Source organism: Propithecus coquereli, unplaced genomic scaffold (assembly GCF_000956105.1).
Source record: "Propithecus coquereli isolate 6110/MARCELLA unplaced genomic scaffold, Pcoq_1.0 Scaffold273, whole genome shotgun sequence".
Lineage (NCBI taxonomy): Eukaryota > Metazoa > Chordata > Mammalia > Primates > Indriidae > Propithecus > Propithecus coquereli.
In genome coordinates, this window is record NW_012148319.1 from 4,066,863 (window position 1) to 4,086,395 (window position 19,533).

Genomic DNA, 19,533 nt, shown 5'->3' on the forward strand with positions numbered 1-19,533 from the left:
CCCTCCCCCCTCCCCTCGCGTTCCTCATCCCCTCGCCCTTCCCCCGCGCGGGGACTTTTCCGGAAAGTTTTTATTTTCCGTCTCGGCTCTCGGAGAAAGAAGCTCCCGGTTCGGCGGCCGCAAAACTTTTCGGCTGCTTCGCCGCCGGCCCCCGCCCTCGGCTGCCCGGCCCCGCGGCCCTCGGCGCGCCCCGCCGAGCGATGAGCGCCCCGCCGGTCCTGCGGCCGCCCAGCCCGCTGCTGCCCGTGGCGGCGGCTGCGGCGGCAGCTGCCGCCGCGCTGGTCCCGGGGTCGGGGCCCGGGCCCACGCCGTTCCTGGCTCCCGTCCCGGCCCCGGCCGGGGGCATCTCGTTCCATCTGCAGATCGGCCTGAGCCGCGAGCCCGTGCTGCTGCTGCAGGACTCGTCCGGGGACTACAGCCTGGCGCATGTCCGCGAGATGGCTTGCTCCATCGTCGACCAGAAGGTAAGGCGCCGCGCGGCTGCCCGCCCGGCGCCTCCTGGCCGCGCAGGGGGCGCTGCCCGCCCGGCCAGCCCTCGCCGCGCCAACTTTCCGGCTCCCCGGGCTCGGCCGGGACCCAGCCGCGCCGGCCCTCTGGAAGGGTCTGGCAGCGGCGGGGACTGGACACTGGCACCTCGCAGCACCGCACTCGCTGTGGCTCAGTACTCCCCTCGCCCCCTATTGTAGTCAGCGGTTCCTCTCCAGTCTGCATGCACTTCACCCATTTCCATCCTTCTCATGGCATTTCGAGGTATCTTGCCTGTTTCTCGTCGCGCCCCTCCTTATCCTTGAGACTTCCCGGCTTTCCCCTGTCCTCCCTCCGGCCCCTGGACCGGCTCATTCCTGGCGCCGGAATCCTCCTTCCTGCAGCAGAGTTTCCCCCGGGACACGCTCAGCACGATTTCAGCACCACTCCCTTCCCCTCCAGACCCCTCTCCCAGCGCAGGTTGTTGTGAAGTTCCTGGAATGACCTGGAGATGAGGAATTTCTCACCTGTCAAATACGCTTTTAGGAGAGGGTGATTGACTCGGCCAGCTGTGAAAACAACTGACCAGGCCACAACTACTCAAGTCCGTGCTGTCCTTTAGTCCCATCTCTATATGAGCGTGGAAACAAATTTTCCGACGATAAAACCTGAAAGTTGCAGCCTTCCTGTTTTTCATTACCGGGACACTGATAATGGGACACTGAAGTGGTGGGGGTGATGTCCAGAAACATTCCGAGGCTTGGTGTGCCCTTAAGTTTGAGGCTGTGGGACTCTGGACAGCGGCCACCAAAGGCAGGTTGGAAAAGGGGCCGTTATTCTGGGCCAAGCTACCCGGGGAGGAGATTCAGCCCACCCACCACAGTCTACAGTGCAATTTTGATTTTCAGGTTGTCTCAGCCATCCAGAGGGATGTTGCATGGAAGCGGACAATGGGGTGTAAGGGAGCGGGCCATGGCGCCTGTCTTCTTAGTATAAACAGCCAAGGGTTTGGGGTGGAGACAGGGGTCTCTAAAGGTGCTGAATGTCAGCCCTGGGGGACTGGCTAGTACTCAATACTCGCCTTGCCTTATAATGGTCACTTGAATAATCATGAATTGCATTGCGTTCTTTAAACAATTCCTAACGGAGTTCGCTAAACCTCGAGGGTTGTGAATTGTGGCACTGAGCACAGGGATATTAAGAAAAAGCCCCAGGGAAAAATCACTAATCTGGGAAGTTGTAAAAGTTCTAGACTAAAGTAACAATGAGTGCCAGAAATTTTTGTTTATTGAAAGGAGTGACATTTTCTATTACCAGTAGCTCTCAATTGTTTGCAACTTCCATGAAAATAACAAATTTTGTCTAATGCCAATATAAGTCATACCATGCCCCTCCTCCACATCCATATTATGGAATTACTATTGTGGGTGGACAGAAGCACTCTTCTGGCACTGAAAGCCTTGCAGTGATGGAGACTGTAGTTTACAACAATCTCCATTAGGATGCAAACCAGTCAATTAACAAGAAATGTTGCATAAGCATATGCAGAAGGTAAAATAAAATTTCTCAAAAAGCTAATGCTATTCTATAGAATTTTAACTTACCTAAATTCTAAAACAAGTGATGCAATGACAGAGAATATTCAAATTGGGTCAAATTAATATGGACAGACTTTGTTTTGACCAGCTTTAACACACACACACACACACACACACACACACCCTCACCCTCCCTGATATAAGTTAGGATGGGGAGAAGCATGTATGGTTCAAGAGATTTGGGATTGGGGTATTGAATGGAGACTGAATTCTAGTTGTCTCAGAAGCTACCAAGAGGGGTGTTATGTGGAGAGTGACGTGAGCGCAGAGGGGCAGGGACAAGAAGCATCTGTGGAACACAGCAGGCCTGAGGGTAGAGACTAGGATATTTAAGGAAAGTACAATTATGAAAAGGCCTTGAAATTAAAATAAACTCAAATTACTAGAAGCTTCAGTAATCTTTTCGTAGAGATATCATACCAAGGACATCGAAAGATGGATTTACTGTGTGAAGGATGTTTTAGAATGCCAAAAAATGTTATGGCAGAAAGAACACTGGAGTTCAGTCATGAGCTCCTTAGAACCTGAGCCAAGATTCTGGGGGAGAGACCTGGAGAAATACTGGAAAGGGAAAACCATCAGCCCTGGTGACTGATTTATAAAGACAGTCCTTCTCTTCTGTATTTATTCTAGTAGTTCTTCTGTCTCTCAAAGAAAAGTTTGAAAAGTTTCTGTTTGAAATAGTCATAGGGTAATGGTCTTGCTTACTTTTTTTTTTTTAAGATTATAACAAAGATGGGGTTAGATTTAGAGATGAGAATCGGAGAATTATATATGTGTAGAATACTGTAAATAAATAGATAGTAGATAGTGAATCTAGACAGAGGACCTTTTATTTCTATCATTTTATCTTCCATAATCCATTTCAGAGTACGTTAATACCCCAGGCAGAAACAAGATTAAGAGGGCTGAAGGTCCGTCATTGGGTAATAGGGATCTCTTTGCTTTGTGGAGTAGGTATGGCATAGAGTGTCAGTATGGAGTTAAGGAAGTGGGAGGAGATTCTTTTGTCCTTCATTTCAGATTTTCTTGAAGTACCGACATCAACTATGAGGGAGGATGGCAGGGGTGGGAGTGGGGGATGGATGTTTCCGGAGAGGGCTGAGAATTTGAAATCATTTACAGTTTACTATGTATGCTGGAGATGTGCATGTGGAGTTTACAGCGGGAGGTTCTCCTGATTTTCTGAGTCCTCCATAGTTATTGTTTTAAAATGTGTTAAGGGGTTTTTCATCTACGTTGTTCAAGAGCTCCTTAAATACTAACACAAATCGTGCTGGCTTAAATCTTTAGAAATATTAGCTGACAAGTTCAGTTAATTTCAGCAACATTCATGGGACATTTTCTGTGGGGTGAGCAACAGAGGTGTATAGGGCTGAATTAAGAAAAATGCTATCCTTGAGAAATGCTTCTTTAAATCATTATCATTATCATTTAGAATTTAGAATATAGTTTTTCTTTAATTATACAGCTTTAAAAAGTAGTGGAGATGTGATTATACTTAAAAATTTGGTAAGTCAACAAAAATACTTTTAAGATAATGTACCCTAAATGTTAATGAATCATATAACTAAAGAATTATTTCTTCCATCTTTTAGTTTAGATCTTGCTTTTTTTGTGACAATGTATGAATATAGGAGATATTATTAGTTCCATTTTTTGAAGTATTGGTCTAAGATTTATATTTATTTACTTTGCAAGCATGTAACACTGAAGGCTGGTTATATATAAATACATATGTTCTGTTAGTGTACGTGATTATTGTTTTCTGGAGGGTAAAAAGATAATAATAATTGACTTCACTTTGAAACACTGTTACTTTATACTATCAAAGGAACCTTGAATATGTAGACTGAGAAGGAATTCCAAAGGAAGAATTAGTTTGGTTTTATAGTACATTATCTGTCTATTAACATACACACACACACACACTCCACACACATATACACTTTTTTTAAATAAGCAGTATTAATTTAGGGATGTGTAATGCAATTAATACGGCTATCTGTCTATTCATTCTTTGCTGTTATCTTATTGGAAAGACAGCTAATATTTTACTATTGAATTTACTTAATTGGAGTAGAGCATCTGTAGACTCCTGGCATATAATTTCACTTTGCACAATCATCTTTCTGGCCAAAGAAATTGAAGAGTGAGACATTATGTAGAAGATAGCTCCCTAAAGGAGTAACAAAGGTTAGTGCCTTGGTTTGAAAGTAGCATTACTTTGCTTGTATTTGTTTCACTGTCTTATTATACATTGTTTTCTTAACAGTAGTGGTGTCATTTTCCTTTTAATTGTTAATTTTAGCTCCTCTACTTCTGTATAGATTGAGAAAGCTGGAAATAATTAGCTGCTCCGGAACAACAAACTGCTTTAAGCTAATGATGGTCTTTGGGTCTTAGGTGTGTATTTTTTATGCTAGTTTTATATTTGGCCATCTTTGTGTGTCTACTGATTTCTGATTTTATGATGAAGTACAGGATTTGTCATTTCATTATGTGATTTTTAAGTAATGTAATTTTAATAGTGTATTTTTAAAATTGAAAGTTCCTTTCAAGTTTAATAGTATAATAGCATTATATTTTGGAGTTAAATACTATATACACATATATGTACTATACGTGTAACATATATATATATGTAATATATTATCTGTGTCTAAGTGTTTTTTTAAATGTATTTTTAAGAGCCTCATTGTCCACATATAGCCTCTAGATGCTGAAGTATTGGTTTATATTTTGTACTGCAGTCTGTGAAAAGTGTGGCCTCATTATGTATTTCACAATCCAAAAGAGAAACTCTGCTTTATATTTTTCTGTCAATGCACAGATTTGCAAGCCTATTCTTATAGGTATATATTACTTAATAGTTTTCACAAGAATGTCCTTTGACATTATGAAGTTAAAGGCATTAAGCCTTACAATCCTTGGGCTGGGAAGAGTTGGATGATTGGATGTTTTGACAAATACATGAATTAATTTGGGGTTTTAGATTCAGAATTGAGATAAATTTGAAAGAATAAAAGTGTAGCATGTATGGTGGTGGTGGTAGTGAGGACTGGAACATTATTAATCAAGTTTAAAAACTTGTCCCATAAGACCATACTTGATGACTGTGCTGTTCAATTTTACCAGACTCCTGTCATAACTATTAAGGGAGATTTATAATTTGATTTTGCCAATTATTATTATTATTATTTTTGCGAGATGATTTTATATAGGTCTTCACCTATAATTTATGCATGAATGGCTGTTAATTACTAGAGAATACAAAAAAATTTATAAGTCTATGAATGTATGGTTGTGACTAATTTAAGATTACTTAAGAATAATATATGTGAAGTACTAAAGATACCATCTGGTAAAGATGTACATACTAAATGATATTATTGATCATCTAAAGCTCTATAGACTAGCATACTCTCTTGTTAACAAAAGAAATGTATATTTATTATCTTATTCTTATCTCATATATAATTAAAATTATAATATTAAAAAGCAATACGGCTGTAAGGCCCAGGTGACATTATCTTTTTTCTGCCCTCTATTTCAGGGCATATCTTAGAAGTGGTTATGTTTTAAAACAGCCTCTGAAATCTCAGCCTCTCAGAATTCCTTAAGAACTAATCTGATTATTACTAAGTGAAAAACCATTTGCTGATAAAAGTAAAGCATATTTTCATTGCTTTTTATTATTTTTGACAGGAAATTGATTTAACTTTTTTTCAATTGCAGTTAGCAAGTGCAATTCCAATGATATTTCATTTGATTTTAAAAAAAGAGACATTAAGTAGATAATAGTGCAATGTTTGGTAACATAATGATTCTAAACTCCGGTCCTCAAGACCAAAATTAAAAGTTCATTTGCAAATCAATCCTTGACATGAGGAGGAAGGCACTTGGAAATGACTTATGGAAATCACATTTTGCTGTCATGCTAGAGTCTAGAGGTTGTTTGCTAAATTGTTATCATCTGATGGATAGTGAATATATCATAGTTGGTTGTGCTTAGGCAGAAGTGTTATATTGGGATGAGAAGGCACATTCACTGGGAAACAATTGAGTTATCGGTTTGGCTAAGCCAAACACAAGTTTTTTCCAGATCTTTCTATCAACTACCATTTATCTCTCATGGCAGCCCTCGTCCCATTATAAAACCTTTAGAAAACCACAATCAGTAATTATTTATCTGTCTCTTAAAGAAGAGGGTAACGGATAATTATATGAAACGTGTGTGTGTGTGTGTGTGTGTGTGTGTGTGTGTGTGTGTGTGTGTGTATTAGACTGGAATCATTGAATAAGCTCTTAAACTATACCAAGGAGCTAGTATAATGATCAAGATACCAGTGCTGGACTGGATTAGAAGTGGGTAAAATGCAGTCCTATAGTAGTTGATAATATGAGGTTTCTTTGTTTGTTTTGCTTTTATATTTGTTTGCTTCGGTTTCATGTGTTGGGGATAATTAATCTTTTTGACCTCTGACCTTTCACTGTTACCTTGGTTAATGTGAAAAATCTAAGCCCAAATGTGAAAATAGAGGTAAAAGTATATGATGTTTTTAAAGATAGTACTCACCTGTCAGTTTCTCCAGCATTACTCTAAAGAGGTTTTGAAAATGAGATTTCAATTTCTTGAATCTTTCCTTAATGTTGTAATATGTTGGAATAAAGCAAAACAAAAAGAAAAGAGTGCTTCATTTTCCTTTTTCTATTGATAAAATTAGATACAAAGAAAGTGGTTATTTTGATCACATCTATTCAAAATTCTTTTTATCTATAAGAATATCAGAAATTCCCCCAGGAATTCTGATCCTGTCAACCAAATATTTTTGTACCATTAAAAACGAATAATGATAGTACCTCTTGAAGTTATTTGGCAGCAGAGAAAACCACGTTATTCTGTTGCTTACTTTTTCTGGTCTCACACAGAAAACATATAATTAAATATACAAAGTATTTCATTATATGGCCACTGTGGCCATTATGGAATATCATACATTTAGATAGTTATAAAGGTGAGAATTGATGTAAAAACACCACATATTCAGACAATTGTGCCTGTCCACATTTACAATTTCCTGTATAAAAGTGTCTTCCAAAGTTGCAAAAGGTTTTATTTGGCTTAAGCCAAACGGTTGATACAGCAGCTTAGCGATGTTGGCAAATAAGGAACTTAGATTTATAAATAAGAAGTCATACAGGAATTTTGTTCAACTTATTTTGGTGAATAGGAAAAAAAAATTATGTACCTTTCACTGGTTCATTGGCATCTATTTTGACTACACCACTGATTGATGAAGAACGAGGGGGATTTACTGCTTATATTTAGGCACAATTTCAAGAATGCTTCTCTCCTTAATTGTTAGCAGCCACTTTTTTCACATATGTTTTAAAATGAATGAAAAGTATTAATGTGGTAATGAAAATATGAGCAAAAAGTATGAATGTGCATAATAAATGGTATTGTTGATAATCTCAAGCTCTGTAGATTAGTACATTATATTGTTTACAAAGAAACATATACTTTATTAGCTGGAATTTTGTCTAACTTACTTTGGAAAAAAAGAAAATTTTTATATATACCCTTCCCTGGTTCAGATAGTTGGAGGGACTATGGCATATGTATGATATTTTAAACCTGGAGACCATCGAAGCTCACTTCAGTATACAAAGTTATTAAAGTTTAGTTTGATTTTTTTTTCCTGGACTCAGTGTCCCTACAATCAGGTGATTCTCTCAACTTGAGAAATTGCTCAGTTTATTGTGAAAAGAGTGAAGAGATTGCCTATTTGCAGTGATGTAAATATCTTCAGTCATCATGGACTTTTAAATTTTTCAGTTGTATTTGTTTGGTGCCATATCAATTCTGCTTAGGAATGGCATGTTATACAGGGTTTTGAGACATTATTTCACGTGATACCTTCATACAATTCATGAGATGGGGGAGGGGCAGAACTGAAGGGACAGTTAAAAAGTAGAAATAAAGAGTCCAGTGGTAAATTGAAAAGGCCAGAAAAATGAAATGTTAGATTAAAGGGTCACCACTTCTTACTACAGCAAGTATTTCAGCCACTGTGAGCAGCTGAGCGTTGGGACTTAATGGTTAGCACCATCTGAAAAGACATTTAGTAGTTTCTTAATCAAATTGTACATATGGTACATATTCTTGGATTCATTGGGGTCATACTAAGTGGTTTCGTACACTTATGTAAATTAGTATTTGATATTTTCATAGCTCTGACTTTGAAATAACCTTTCCTACATTGAGTTCCCGTTTTATCACTATAGTAATAGGTGATCCTATAAGATTCTTCTGCCCTTCCCAGCTTTATTAAGGTATAATTGACAAATAAAAAATCATATATATTACGGTATACAATGTGATGTTTTGATCTATGTATACATTATGAAATGATTAATCCAAGCTAATTAACATATTTGTACCTTTTTTTTTTGTAGTGAGAACATTTTAAGATCTCTCTTAGCAATTTTCAAGTATACAATATGTTATTATTAACTGTAGTGACCATGCTGGACAGTAGATATCCAGAACTTATTCATCTTGTCTAACTGAAACTTTGTACCCTTTGGTCAACCTCTACCCATTCCCATCCCTCTCCTACCTCTAGCCTCTGGCAACCACCATTCTACTCTCTGCTTCTATGAGTTCAACTTTTTTAGATTCCTCATATAAGTGAGATCATGTTATCTTTCTGTACCTGGCTTATTTCACTTAGCATAATGTCCTCCAGGTTTATCCATGTTGTCAAAAATGACAGGATTACCTTCTTTTTTAAGGATGAATAGTATTCTGTTGTGTCTATTCATATACCACGTTTCTTTATCCTTTCATCCATTGATGGATGCTTAGGTTGATTCCATATCTTGGCTATTGTGAATACTGCTGCAGTGAACATGGGAGTACAGATATTTCTTCGACATGCTGATTTCATTTCCTTTGGATATGTACCCAAAAGTGGGATTGCTGGATCATATGGTAGTTCTATTTTTAATTTTTTGAGGAACCTCTATACTGTTTTCCATAATGGCTGTACTAATTTATATTCCCACCAACAGTGTACAAGTTTTCCCTTTTGTCTACCTCCTTGCCAACATTTGTTATCTTTTGTCTTTTTATAATAGCTATTCTATCAAGTGTGAGATGGCATCTCATTTTGGTTTTAATTTGTGTTTCCCTGATGCTTGATAATATTGAGTAGTTTTTCTTATACCTGTTGGTCATTTGTATGTCTTCTTTTGCGAAATGTCTATTCAGGTCCTTTGCCCATTTTTTAATCAGGTAATTTGTTTTCTTGCTATTGAGTCATATGAATTCTTTGTATATTTTGTATATTAACCCATTATTGGGGGGGTTCACTGTGATAAATTATTAGATGTTTGACTTATTTTTTCAGCCATGTGATCTGGCTCTTAGTAACCTCATTATCCTCTGGCTCAATTTTTCAGTATCACTCTTAAAAATATAGGGAGAGACTATCATTTAAATTGCTATCTCAATTGTACAACACTAGGACTAATCTATATAAAAGTCTTAAAACCACAGGCTTTGGGAAGGAGGCCATCCCAGCTTTCATTCTTGGCTTTGCCTCTTTCGTGTTGTTAACTTAGCTCCCTATCCAACCTTCAGGTTCCCTGTCCATAAAATGAGGACAGAATCTATTTCAAAAGGCTACTAGCACTTGTCTCAAAAAGGATGAAATAATATGTGTATACAAAGCACTTATCATTTATTGAGAGTTTTGTATGTCAGGCAGTATATTCTTTCTTTAAAAAAATACCATTTTTTACATTAAAAAATAATTGTAGGTGTGTAGATTTGCTATAATGATGCTCTTCAGTTCATGACACACTTTTTTCCATCAGTGTATGTAAGGTCTCTGTTGTGTTTTGTTTTATTTTGTTTTATTATTTCCTTTAATTAGGTATTGGAGGAACTGTGGTATATGTATAAAGTGCCATACCTTAAAAATTCAAACTTGCTTCAGTATACAAAGATTAACACAAAATAATAGATGGTTAAGATCCAATTAAACGAGTATTCACCATTTTAAATAAAACTATTTGTCTATTTCCTTTCATATTTTATCTGTTTCCTTTTTCCTAAACAATGGAATAAAAAGTATCTGAATATAATCAAAGCCTGATTTAATAGGATATATCACAAACAAAAACATATTTGTACTTCAAATAATATAGCAATTTGTTCAAATATGAAATCCATGCACCACTAAATGAGCTTACTTCTTTTTTATAAATGATTTAAGTTAACTTTAGAGGAAGAATTTTTCTTTGCTTGAAATTTATTCAGCTACATTTATGTTGATATAAATTTCAAATATTCTTAAGAATCAAAACATTTTTCATTAATCATTAAGAAAGTTTAATCCATTAGGTTAAAGTATTAATGAAAATTTTAAAGTGTCAGTGTTGGACATACCAAAATATCAAAGCCTTTTTCTAGGTCATCTGAGTCAGTCATGTTATGATATAGTATCTACTGGATGATTATGGAACTATTTATTTGCTTTGAGTGGATAACTATAGCCAGAGAGAGACCAGAGATTTAGTTCTATTTCAGGTTCTTAAGTTCCAGAGAACTTAATTGATTGAATTAGGTGATCTGTTCAGTCAGATATTTATTTAATATACTTTTTCTGAAGCTTTTTATCAACCAAAGGTGAACATTCTCCTCCCTTCTTTTAACTCCTCATGGAGATTATTGAGAAATGATAGGCTCGTGGTCTGAGAGTACCTCTTGAGTGGGACCAGGGAGTAATTATTGTAACTAAATGTGGCTACGTTCTTCTCAGAGTGCTAGAAGATCATGGCTAGACCTCAGGGAGGGACAAATATAAAGAAGCATTTGGCATAGGGACTAGGAGGAATTTGGAAACACCCAAGTGTGATTTTGTTAACACAGAAAGCAAATTATTAGAGTGGGACATGACAATATTCCTCAGTTTACAGAAAGGTGAGGTCTGCTGTCCATTCTGAGCTGTCTATATACTTCTGTGGTGCAGAATTGATATAGACTTTGTATTTATAATAGCATCCTTGAAAGGTTTGGTCTATGTCCCTGACGTGGAAAGCTGCAACTAAGAACATGTGTGACCAACAGAATTATAATTATTTAGAGATTGGTTAGTCCAGTTAGACCCTCAGAACAGTAACACTAGAGGTCAAGACCACTTGACCAAACAGGTACAGCTTTTCCACCTTCCTGAAAAGCAGGAAGGAGCTGGGGAATGATGTCAGTTAATTAAGCTTTGGTGATAACTTTGAATCAGTGGTGGTGAATAGACTTGAGCAGGCTACAACAGGCAAAGACTATGGGATTATGAGATTAGTGGCATCTGAGGGCAGAAAGGAACAGTGACAGCAAAGCTTTGACCTTCCTGTGGATTAAGTCAGAAAGAATAGTTCCACTAGATAATTTAAGAATAGCAGCAGGAGAGATCTCAGAGGTGGCTTTTTACAAGCAGAGTAGTCCTTTTTGGAACTTTTATGGGTGTCACAGGTGACAGCTGTAAGGAGCAGCTTCATGATGACTGCCTGTGAGAGTTTTAGAAAGAGCTTCTCCCAGAAGCATTGGGTCATGGTGGACAAGGTTCGAGGGCCTTTCTGGAAAATTCCATGAGTGGCAAAGGACCTTAAGCTGGCAGCTTCTCTTACGGTACAATGGCCAGCAGAGGGGAGCCTCTAGGAACAAAACCTTCCTGACATTTACTGTGTGTACCAGTCTTTATCTCAGCTTCTTTTCATTTGTCATTTCTGATTCTCACAGTCCTTGCAGAAGTCATCTTATCTCCATCTTAAGGAAGAGGAAACTAAAGGTCAGAGAGGTTAAATCATTTACCCCAGATCACATAACTACTAAGTAAAAAGCACCCCCACAATACTTTATTCACTGCAGAAAAGGTGAGGAAGTCAGATAAGCCCCCAAATGCCTCATAACACTTCAGAGTTAAACACAGATAACATTTTGGTGAATAGCTTATCATATTTTTTTTCTTTAAGTGAATATGCTCATCCTAACTCCAATGTGCTTCTATTTATTCTTTTCATGTGATACTATGCCATTCCATGTCAGTTTTTTTTTTTTTTTTTTGAGACAGTCTCACTGTGTTGCCCAGGCTAGAGTGCTGTTTCGTCATCCTCGCTCACAGCAACCTCAAACTCCTGGGCTCAAGCGATCCTTCTGCCTCAGCCTCCCGAGTAGCAGGGACTACAGGCATGTGCCACCATGCCCGGCTAATTTTTTTCTATATATTTTTAGTTGTCCGATTAATTTCTTTCTATTTTTTTAGTAGAGACAGGGTCTTGCTCTTGCTCAGGCTGGTTTCGAACTTCTGAGCTCAAACAATCCACCCGCCTCGGCCTCCCAGAGTGCTAGGATTACAGGCGTGAGCCACTGCTCGGCCATATGTCAGTTTTTAAATATAAAATGTTTGGTGCCTATGGGGATAGTTTTAACATGAAGAAAAGACTTCAGATATTTATTTTGGTTCTAGATTTAATATTCAAGTTATTATAATTTAGATGTTAATTCTTAATCTTTATAGTAGAACTTAAAAATATATATTTTTTATAAGTCTGCAGATTTTAACAACCATATTTAAGAGCCTTTGAAGAATTATGGTATCCTTTACAAGCTCAGTTATTTAAATGTTTTCAAACATTTTAAATTGCATTTCAAAATTTAAGATACTTTTTCTATTATTATTATTTTTTATTTCAGCAAATGACGGGGGTTATAAATGTTTGGGTTATGTATATTGCCGTAGCCCCACCCGAGTCAGAGCTTCAAGTGTGTCCATCTCCCAGATGGTGCACACTGCACCCATTAGGTGTGAATATTGCTTGATAAACCTTTAGATGTTCTTAAGTAATTCTTACACATCCAATAAATTAAACATATAAATATGGTAAAGTTCTTCACTATTTCAATATCATACAAACAAGCCAAATCAATTACTTAATTATATATACATAATAAATACAAAAATACTAACTTACGGTTTTGATTTTCTGAAACTTTTCTGTATTTCATTTCAAACCTTCCCATGTTTGAAAGATATTTTTTTCTCCCATAAAATACTCATGTGATTTTTACATAACTTCTAGTGTTCCCTTCCCATATAAATTTTGCAGTTGTCTTTTTGGGTTGGTTAAGGTTGTGTAAACACTAATGCTTTTAGCTGGGACAAAGATTGGATCTTTGTCACAAGTGTAGATCAATTCTGTGGAACCCTATTTCTTTCAGTGATTCTATCACTTCAAGAAAGGAGGTAATCATGTATGCCACATTCTTGGATTCCATTTATATAGTACCTCTTTGTGCTACTAGTCTCAAGTTCCTTCCTTGATTGATAATTTGATTGGATTTTGAATTTCTTTAGCTCTTAAGATAGGTAAATCTTTTTTCTATCTATGCTACAGACTTAAACTCAATGGAATTCTGCAGTTTCATGTTCTTTCTCTTAGGGCTACATAATTCTTATATATATTAAGTTTATGATTGAATGTTGGCAGTCTCCAGGGGCTTTATCCAGCCTAGTCACAACTCATAAGATCATTCTTCTGACTTGACATCTCTCCCTATAAATAAAAGAACACTCATGCACCACTTCCTAATGTCTGAATACAGTTGGTACATGGATTTATCACAGTATGTGTAACTTGTCCTTTACTATTGGAAATCTAGGATTCTTTCTCTTTTTGTTTTACTTTAAAATGTCCTTATACATATGGTGTGGCACATTTTTTTCTACTTGTATTTATAAGTTCTATTTGAACTTCTTTTGGTATTGTCTGTTAACATTCCTAAAATGAATTCCTAAGATTAATTTAGATTGCAGTTTTTATTTCAGAATTATAATGAGAGTTTTCTTTTTTCAGTTTGAAAAGTACAAGTACATAGGATTTTTTTTTTTTTTTTGCTTTGTCTTTACAGAGAAAAATCAAGTGACATAAGTAGCAAAATGCAGGGGGAAAAAAAGACTGTTAGGTTTAATAGCCAACACTTAAATGGATTTTTGAGTAGATTATATTTGAAATATATCTAGCAAATTGACAATTTCATAATGAATAAATAATAAACTTTAAAAGCATGATCTTACACTTTCAGTTTTCCTGCTTTTCTTTCATAAGAACGGACCTGATATTTTTTCTATATATCACAATTCACTTTGATCTTTAGAAAAACAGTTTGAAAAACATACATTCCTATAAATGTTTAAGAAAATTCCATAAGATAATTTCTTAAAAGTCAAATTTCACACCATTTTATTCTTATCCAGTTTGTTCTACTTTATAGTATTCTTTAGAAATCTGAAGTACAAAAAAACTAAGGTCTTTAGAGATACAAGGATGATGTCCATGTTCCACCAAAAGTCCTTTCTTTTGCAAAAATAACAGTTCCTTTGCTTATTAAATACTGTAGAACTGTCTTTGGTAATTTGAAATATGTTTTGACTGAGAAAACTTTAGTTTATACACAAAGATTCAGGATCATCTTTATTGGGTAAATTGAAAAAGATTGTGTGAGTCACATGAAAGTATAAACACCATACGGGTAGGGATCTTTGCCTATTTTTTCACTGTTATATCTCATGTATCCAGAGTAGTGCCTGGCACTGAATGACTGAAGGAACGATTTGTCTCATTATTTTCTGGTTATGTTCCTAGAAGCAGAATTGTGCTGTCCATGTGTATACGAATTAAGTCTTTTGTTTTATGTATGCTATTTGCCTTCTAGTAAGTGCTCATTTCTACCTTTGATCCGTAATTATTATTTAAATAATTGTTTTTAAAAGTGAATTGAAAGTGTTTTGGGAGGTAAGGTGTACTTAGGGAGAATGTTGGACTGTTATTTGAGGAACAACAGACAAACAAAAAACCCTGGGATTTGGGTCTCTTCTGAGGCATTGGTATTCCTCTCATCTAATTAGGCCAAGGATTTAAAGTTAGTGAAAGCCTTCCTTCCTGAATACATTTTGTGGTAGAGCCTGAATAAATATTTGTTGAATTGATTTGAATCTTCAGAACAGAAGGAGTCTTTTACGGTTGTTAGTGGATTTCTAGTTGAAATATTATGAAAGACACTTCAATGTTTTTACTTGTCAAATCTCAGCCTAATTTACCTGTAGATTTTAAGAACATAATTATGCAAATAATAAAAAGCTTGACATGTAAAATATAGTGGTAGTAGGAGAGACAGTGATGCAGAGGAAAGAATAATGTGTTTGGAGGAAAAGAACATCAGAAAATAACAAACTCACTCAATGTTAGCTGGAAGTTTCTTTGCAGCTTTTTTTTTTTTTTTTGGCTTCCCACTCACCTGTGAAGTGAATTTGAGAAACTCAGGTGGGCTGACAGGGAACATTCAGCTGAGTGGCCTCCAGTGAGGAACTTTTTGAATAGTTAATAGTCACTAGTTTGCTTGCTTTGAAATGAGTCAGTGGGATTACAATTTAAAAACATTTACCTTTTCTTTGTTTCCTACCAATTCTTAACCCTAGTTACTTTAATTTTTTACTTTTTACATCTCAATTACTGTGTTTTGGATTTCTTATTAAGTCAGATCTCAGCTTTTTAAATGACTTAAAATTACGCTTATTTTTAAAAATCATTTTTATTCACACTTTCAATATTTATTGTATACTAGATGGCAGGTGTTAAATTTTGTGTAACTATATCCATTTCTACGTGTGTGCATTTCTTATTTTATTTTCTGGGATTTTTAAAAGTCTTTTTCTAATTTTTTTATTTTCTCCTCATTGATTTTAGTCTTGACAACGCGGATTTACACCTCATGTGTTTTAAATTTTCTGCTTTGCTGTTTTAGTCTTTTTTTCTTCATAATTTACTTTCTCATGCAGTGTTAAGCCTTCTCAGACATTCTTAAATGTCTCATGGATACTCATGAGTTGATTTTCTCCAGAGTCATAAGCTCCTCTGGGTGGATATCATATTTGGTTTTCTGGAACCCTGTTGCTCGTTAACATAACATTCAGTTCTTGGATGAGGAATCTGTGGTCTCCCAAAATACATAACCACTGTATTTTGGGCAAACAGTTGTGTGCTGTAAGCCTGAAATGAGTGTAACTTCTACAGTTACTCCTCAGGGAGGGCTTCTCCTGGCCCTTGGTGCTAGCCCAGGGGCGATACCTCCATGCCCATTCATGGGGGGTGGAATAGTAGCGATTTTAGTACTGTTCTGAAACTGGCTTCTAACATACGTATTACAAGCATGGTCAGTTTTCTTTCAAGGCAAGAATTTACAAAGAACTGAGAAGCTGATGAGAAGAGGGGTCATCCCAACTTGGATTTTCACAAAGGAATCTGTTTTTCCCACTGGCAAATGATTAGAAAAGTCATCAAGTGTATGTTTTATCTAGGCATTTTAAGAGTAGGGCTCTTGATAGATGAAAAGCATTCCTCCTGTTCATTTTTGGATTATTGCCCGTAGGCTCCTCACATTCCTTGGGGTGCAAAGACATGGAAGACTTGAGTCCCTGGAGGGACAGTTGGTCCAATTTTAGGAATCAGGTTAAGTCGCAAAACTCTTAATGGTGTAGCGTGACTTTCCCACCTTTCTCCTTCAAGAGTTTTGTCTCTGACTTCCCTGAAGGTGGGCTCTTTCATCTTTGGGTGGGGGGGAGGATGGGTGCATCTTATAGTTTAGTAATCTCTGGTTGTACACCTGAAAGTCAGTTTAGAAAGCGCCATCACTCCTATAGCAGATCCAGAGTACAATTAAACCGTCTTCAAGAAAAGTGGCCACGAGTTCCCCACGGATTATTGAATCATTGGTTTTTGCCCAAACTGATTTCCAACTGAAAATCTAAATCTGGGTATTTTAGGCCAGTGGTTTTTATACTAGGAATGTCAGGATTTAGATACCTTTCTTCTACTACCTCTTTTAACAGGGGATAATATTAGATTGCTTTCAGGTTTTGTTATTATAATCTCCCCTTGGCCTTTGAATCTATGGATAATAATTAGTTGTGAGCAAAGCTGTTTAAACTCATCATGTAGCCCTGATTATTTCAGCTCCATCAGAACCTGCCCAGTAAGGGGCCATTGGCATAGACATCAGTAGGAATCAATTACTGATAGTTCAGTTAAAATCATGCATTGCTGTTGATAATTATTAATTATTATTAATCATTATAGAAATTTGATTGCTGTTATTATCCATAATATAGCTAACATTTATCAGCTGTTACTATACTAGATACTCCTTTAAGGGTCCTACCTAGATATTTATCACATTTAATTTGCAAAAGAACCCAAGAGGTAGATTACCCTCATAAAAAGTGGGGAAATTGGGGCACAGAAGAATTTCCCAGGATTACATAGGCAGTGACAGAGTTGGGATTTAAATTTAAGCATCTGGGCCCAAAGTTTATGTACTTAACTATCAGACTATATATATGGAACTTCTTAAACATTTCCAGGTGCATTAATAAATCTGAAAATACAGTACTGCTTCTTTCCTTTAACTTTTTCCTTAATCATCTGATAATACTTTTTAATGAGCTGGATGCCTGTTATACAGAACACAAAGAAAATATCTTTTATAGGTGGATATGTTTGTTTTATTATTTGGAATTATAAGGAGCCCAGACTGGAGGCTGACCCTGATAATTTTATCATTGCCATAAAAATGGCTACATGTAAATTTTTTAAAATCTAAATTTATTATGTTGGCAAATGTTTCCAAGTGTATAATTGGTTTAAAAGAAGTAATCATGTTCTATGTGTATTTGTATATGTAAAAATTATATAAGTAAATATATGTATATGTAAAATACAAATAATTATATGCAATATATGTATATTTTAGGTTTCTTGGTAGCCTATTTTTAAGATAAATTTATCTTAAAGAGTACATTAAGACTAGTGCTATATAAAGTTAGGTTATTTTTGGATACTTTATTAGATTTTTATTTTCACTTTTAAAATACGGACTCCATATATCCATCTTCAATACTCAGCTTCAAAATTATCAAAATGTAGACAATCTTGTTTCATCAATAATTAATTTCTTATTTTTCAATTGTTACTGCATTCATCCCTTTCCTCCTGATTATTTTAAGGCTAAGTGTTAAGATTAACTTTTAATTAGGGTGTGGAGAGTCTTCAGAACGAGTTTTGGAGAAAATCCAGGTATTGCAAGAGTACTCTCTTTGCCAGGGGATGCCTTGTATTTAGGTGCTTGGCTTTGGAAGGCTTCTTACATTTTACAATTTTATTATCTATAGGACATGTGGTTCTCTAACTGGCGACGAAGAAAAACTATATTCCAGGCATTATACTGTTAGTTGTTACTTAGTAGTATCTTATTATGTGAGAGAAACCTCTTTTAAGAGGAATTGCATGAAGGACATACATTCTGCCCATTCTCCCAGATCTTTTAAAATATTTTCCAGAATCAAGTTTTTTGAAGGGTTGTGTGCTAAAGGCATTGCATTAGTGACATGCAGAATTACTTGTGGTGATGCCATTAGGCCATTTTCTAGGTTGGTTAGACCAAAAAGGTTAGTCCCCAACCTTTTTGGCACCAGGGACTGGTTTCATGGAAGACAATTTTTACATGTACGGGGGTGGGGGGATGGTTTTGGGATGATTCACGCGCATTTTATTTATTGTGCAGTCAAACCTCTCTGCTAATGATAACCTGTATTTGCGGCCGCTCCCCAGCGCTAGCATCACCACCTCAGATCATCAGACATTAGATTCTCATAAGGAGCACGCAACCTAGATGCCTCATATGCACAGTTTACAGTAGGGTTTGTGCTGCTGTGAAAACATAATGCCCCCGCTGATCTGACAGGAGGTGGAGCTTATGCGGTGATGCGAGCGATACGGAGCAGCTGTAAATACACATGAAGCTTTGCTGGCTCACCCGCTGCTCACCTCCTGCTGGCAGCCTGGTTCCTAACAGGCCATGGACCAGTACCCATGGCCCAGGGGTTGGGGACTGTAGGGCTCGACTGTGTGATTCTATGAAACTATGATTGTTTTTAATAATATGAGGAACTTGGGGGAAAATTTCCTGTTGAATTTTAATTCCAAGAATAGTTTTCCCTCTCTTCAGCTATTCCTTATGCTTTTAATCTCATTGACAATGTGAAGTATGTAACTAACATTTTTGGATCTTGTGTTGGCTACCCTAATGGTTAGATCAAATTTGGGACCCAAATAGGTATATAGGATATTATAGTATGGATTTTAAATTCTGTCTCATTTGTCCTTATCCTTGTATTTCTTTTTCCTTTTTTAGTTAAGATAAAATGTGAACAAATTAACAAAAAGCCTAACAGTGGTTACATCTGGTTTGGGGTAAGACAAATGATTTTATTTTATTTTTTCCCTAAATTTCTAATAGTATACATGTTAATAAAAGTAATCAGGAAAAGATGCCAACACTTTTTTTTTA

The 19,533-nt window shown here is 36.5% G+C and overlaps 1 protein-coding gene across 1 annotated transcript in view; it reads left to right on the top strand.

Moving 5' to 3' along the window:
• The first annotated feature begins 200 nt into the window (after window positions 1-200).
• Window positions 201-19,533, top strand: part of PRKD1 (protein kinase D1) — a 357,628-nt gene continuing 338,295 nt past the window's right edge. The window contains exon 1 of the mRNA XM_012647880.1: window positions 201-464. Coding sequence (XP_012503334.1) covers window positions 201-464 — 264 coding nt within the window. The remainder of the gene's footprint in view (window positions 465-19,533) is intronic.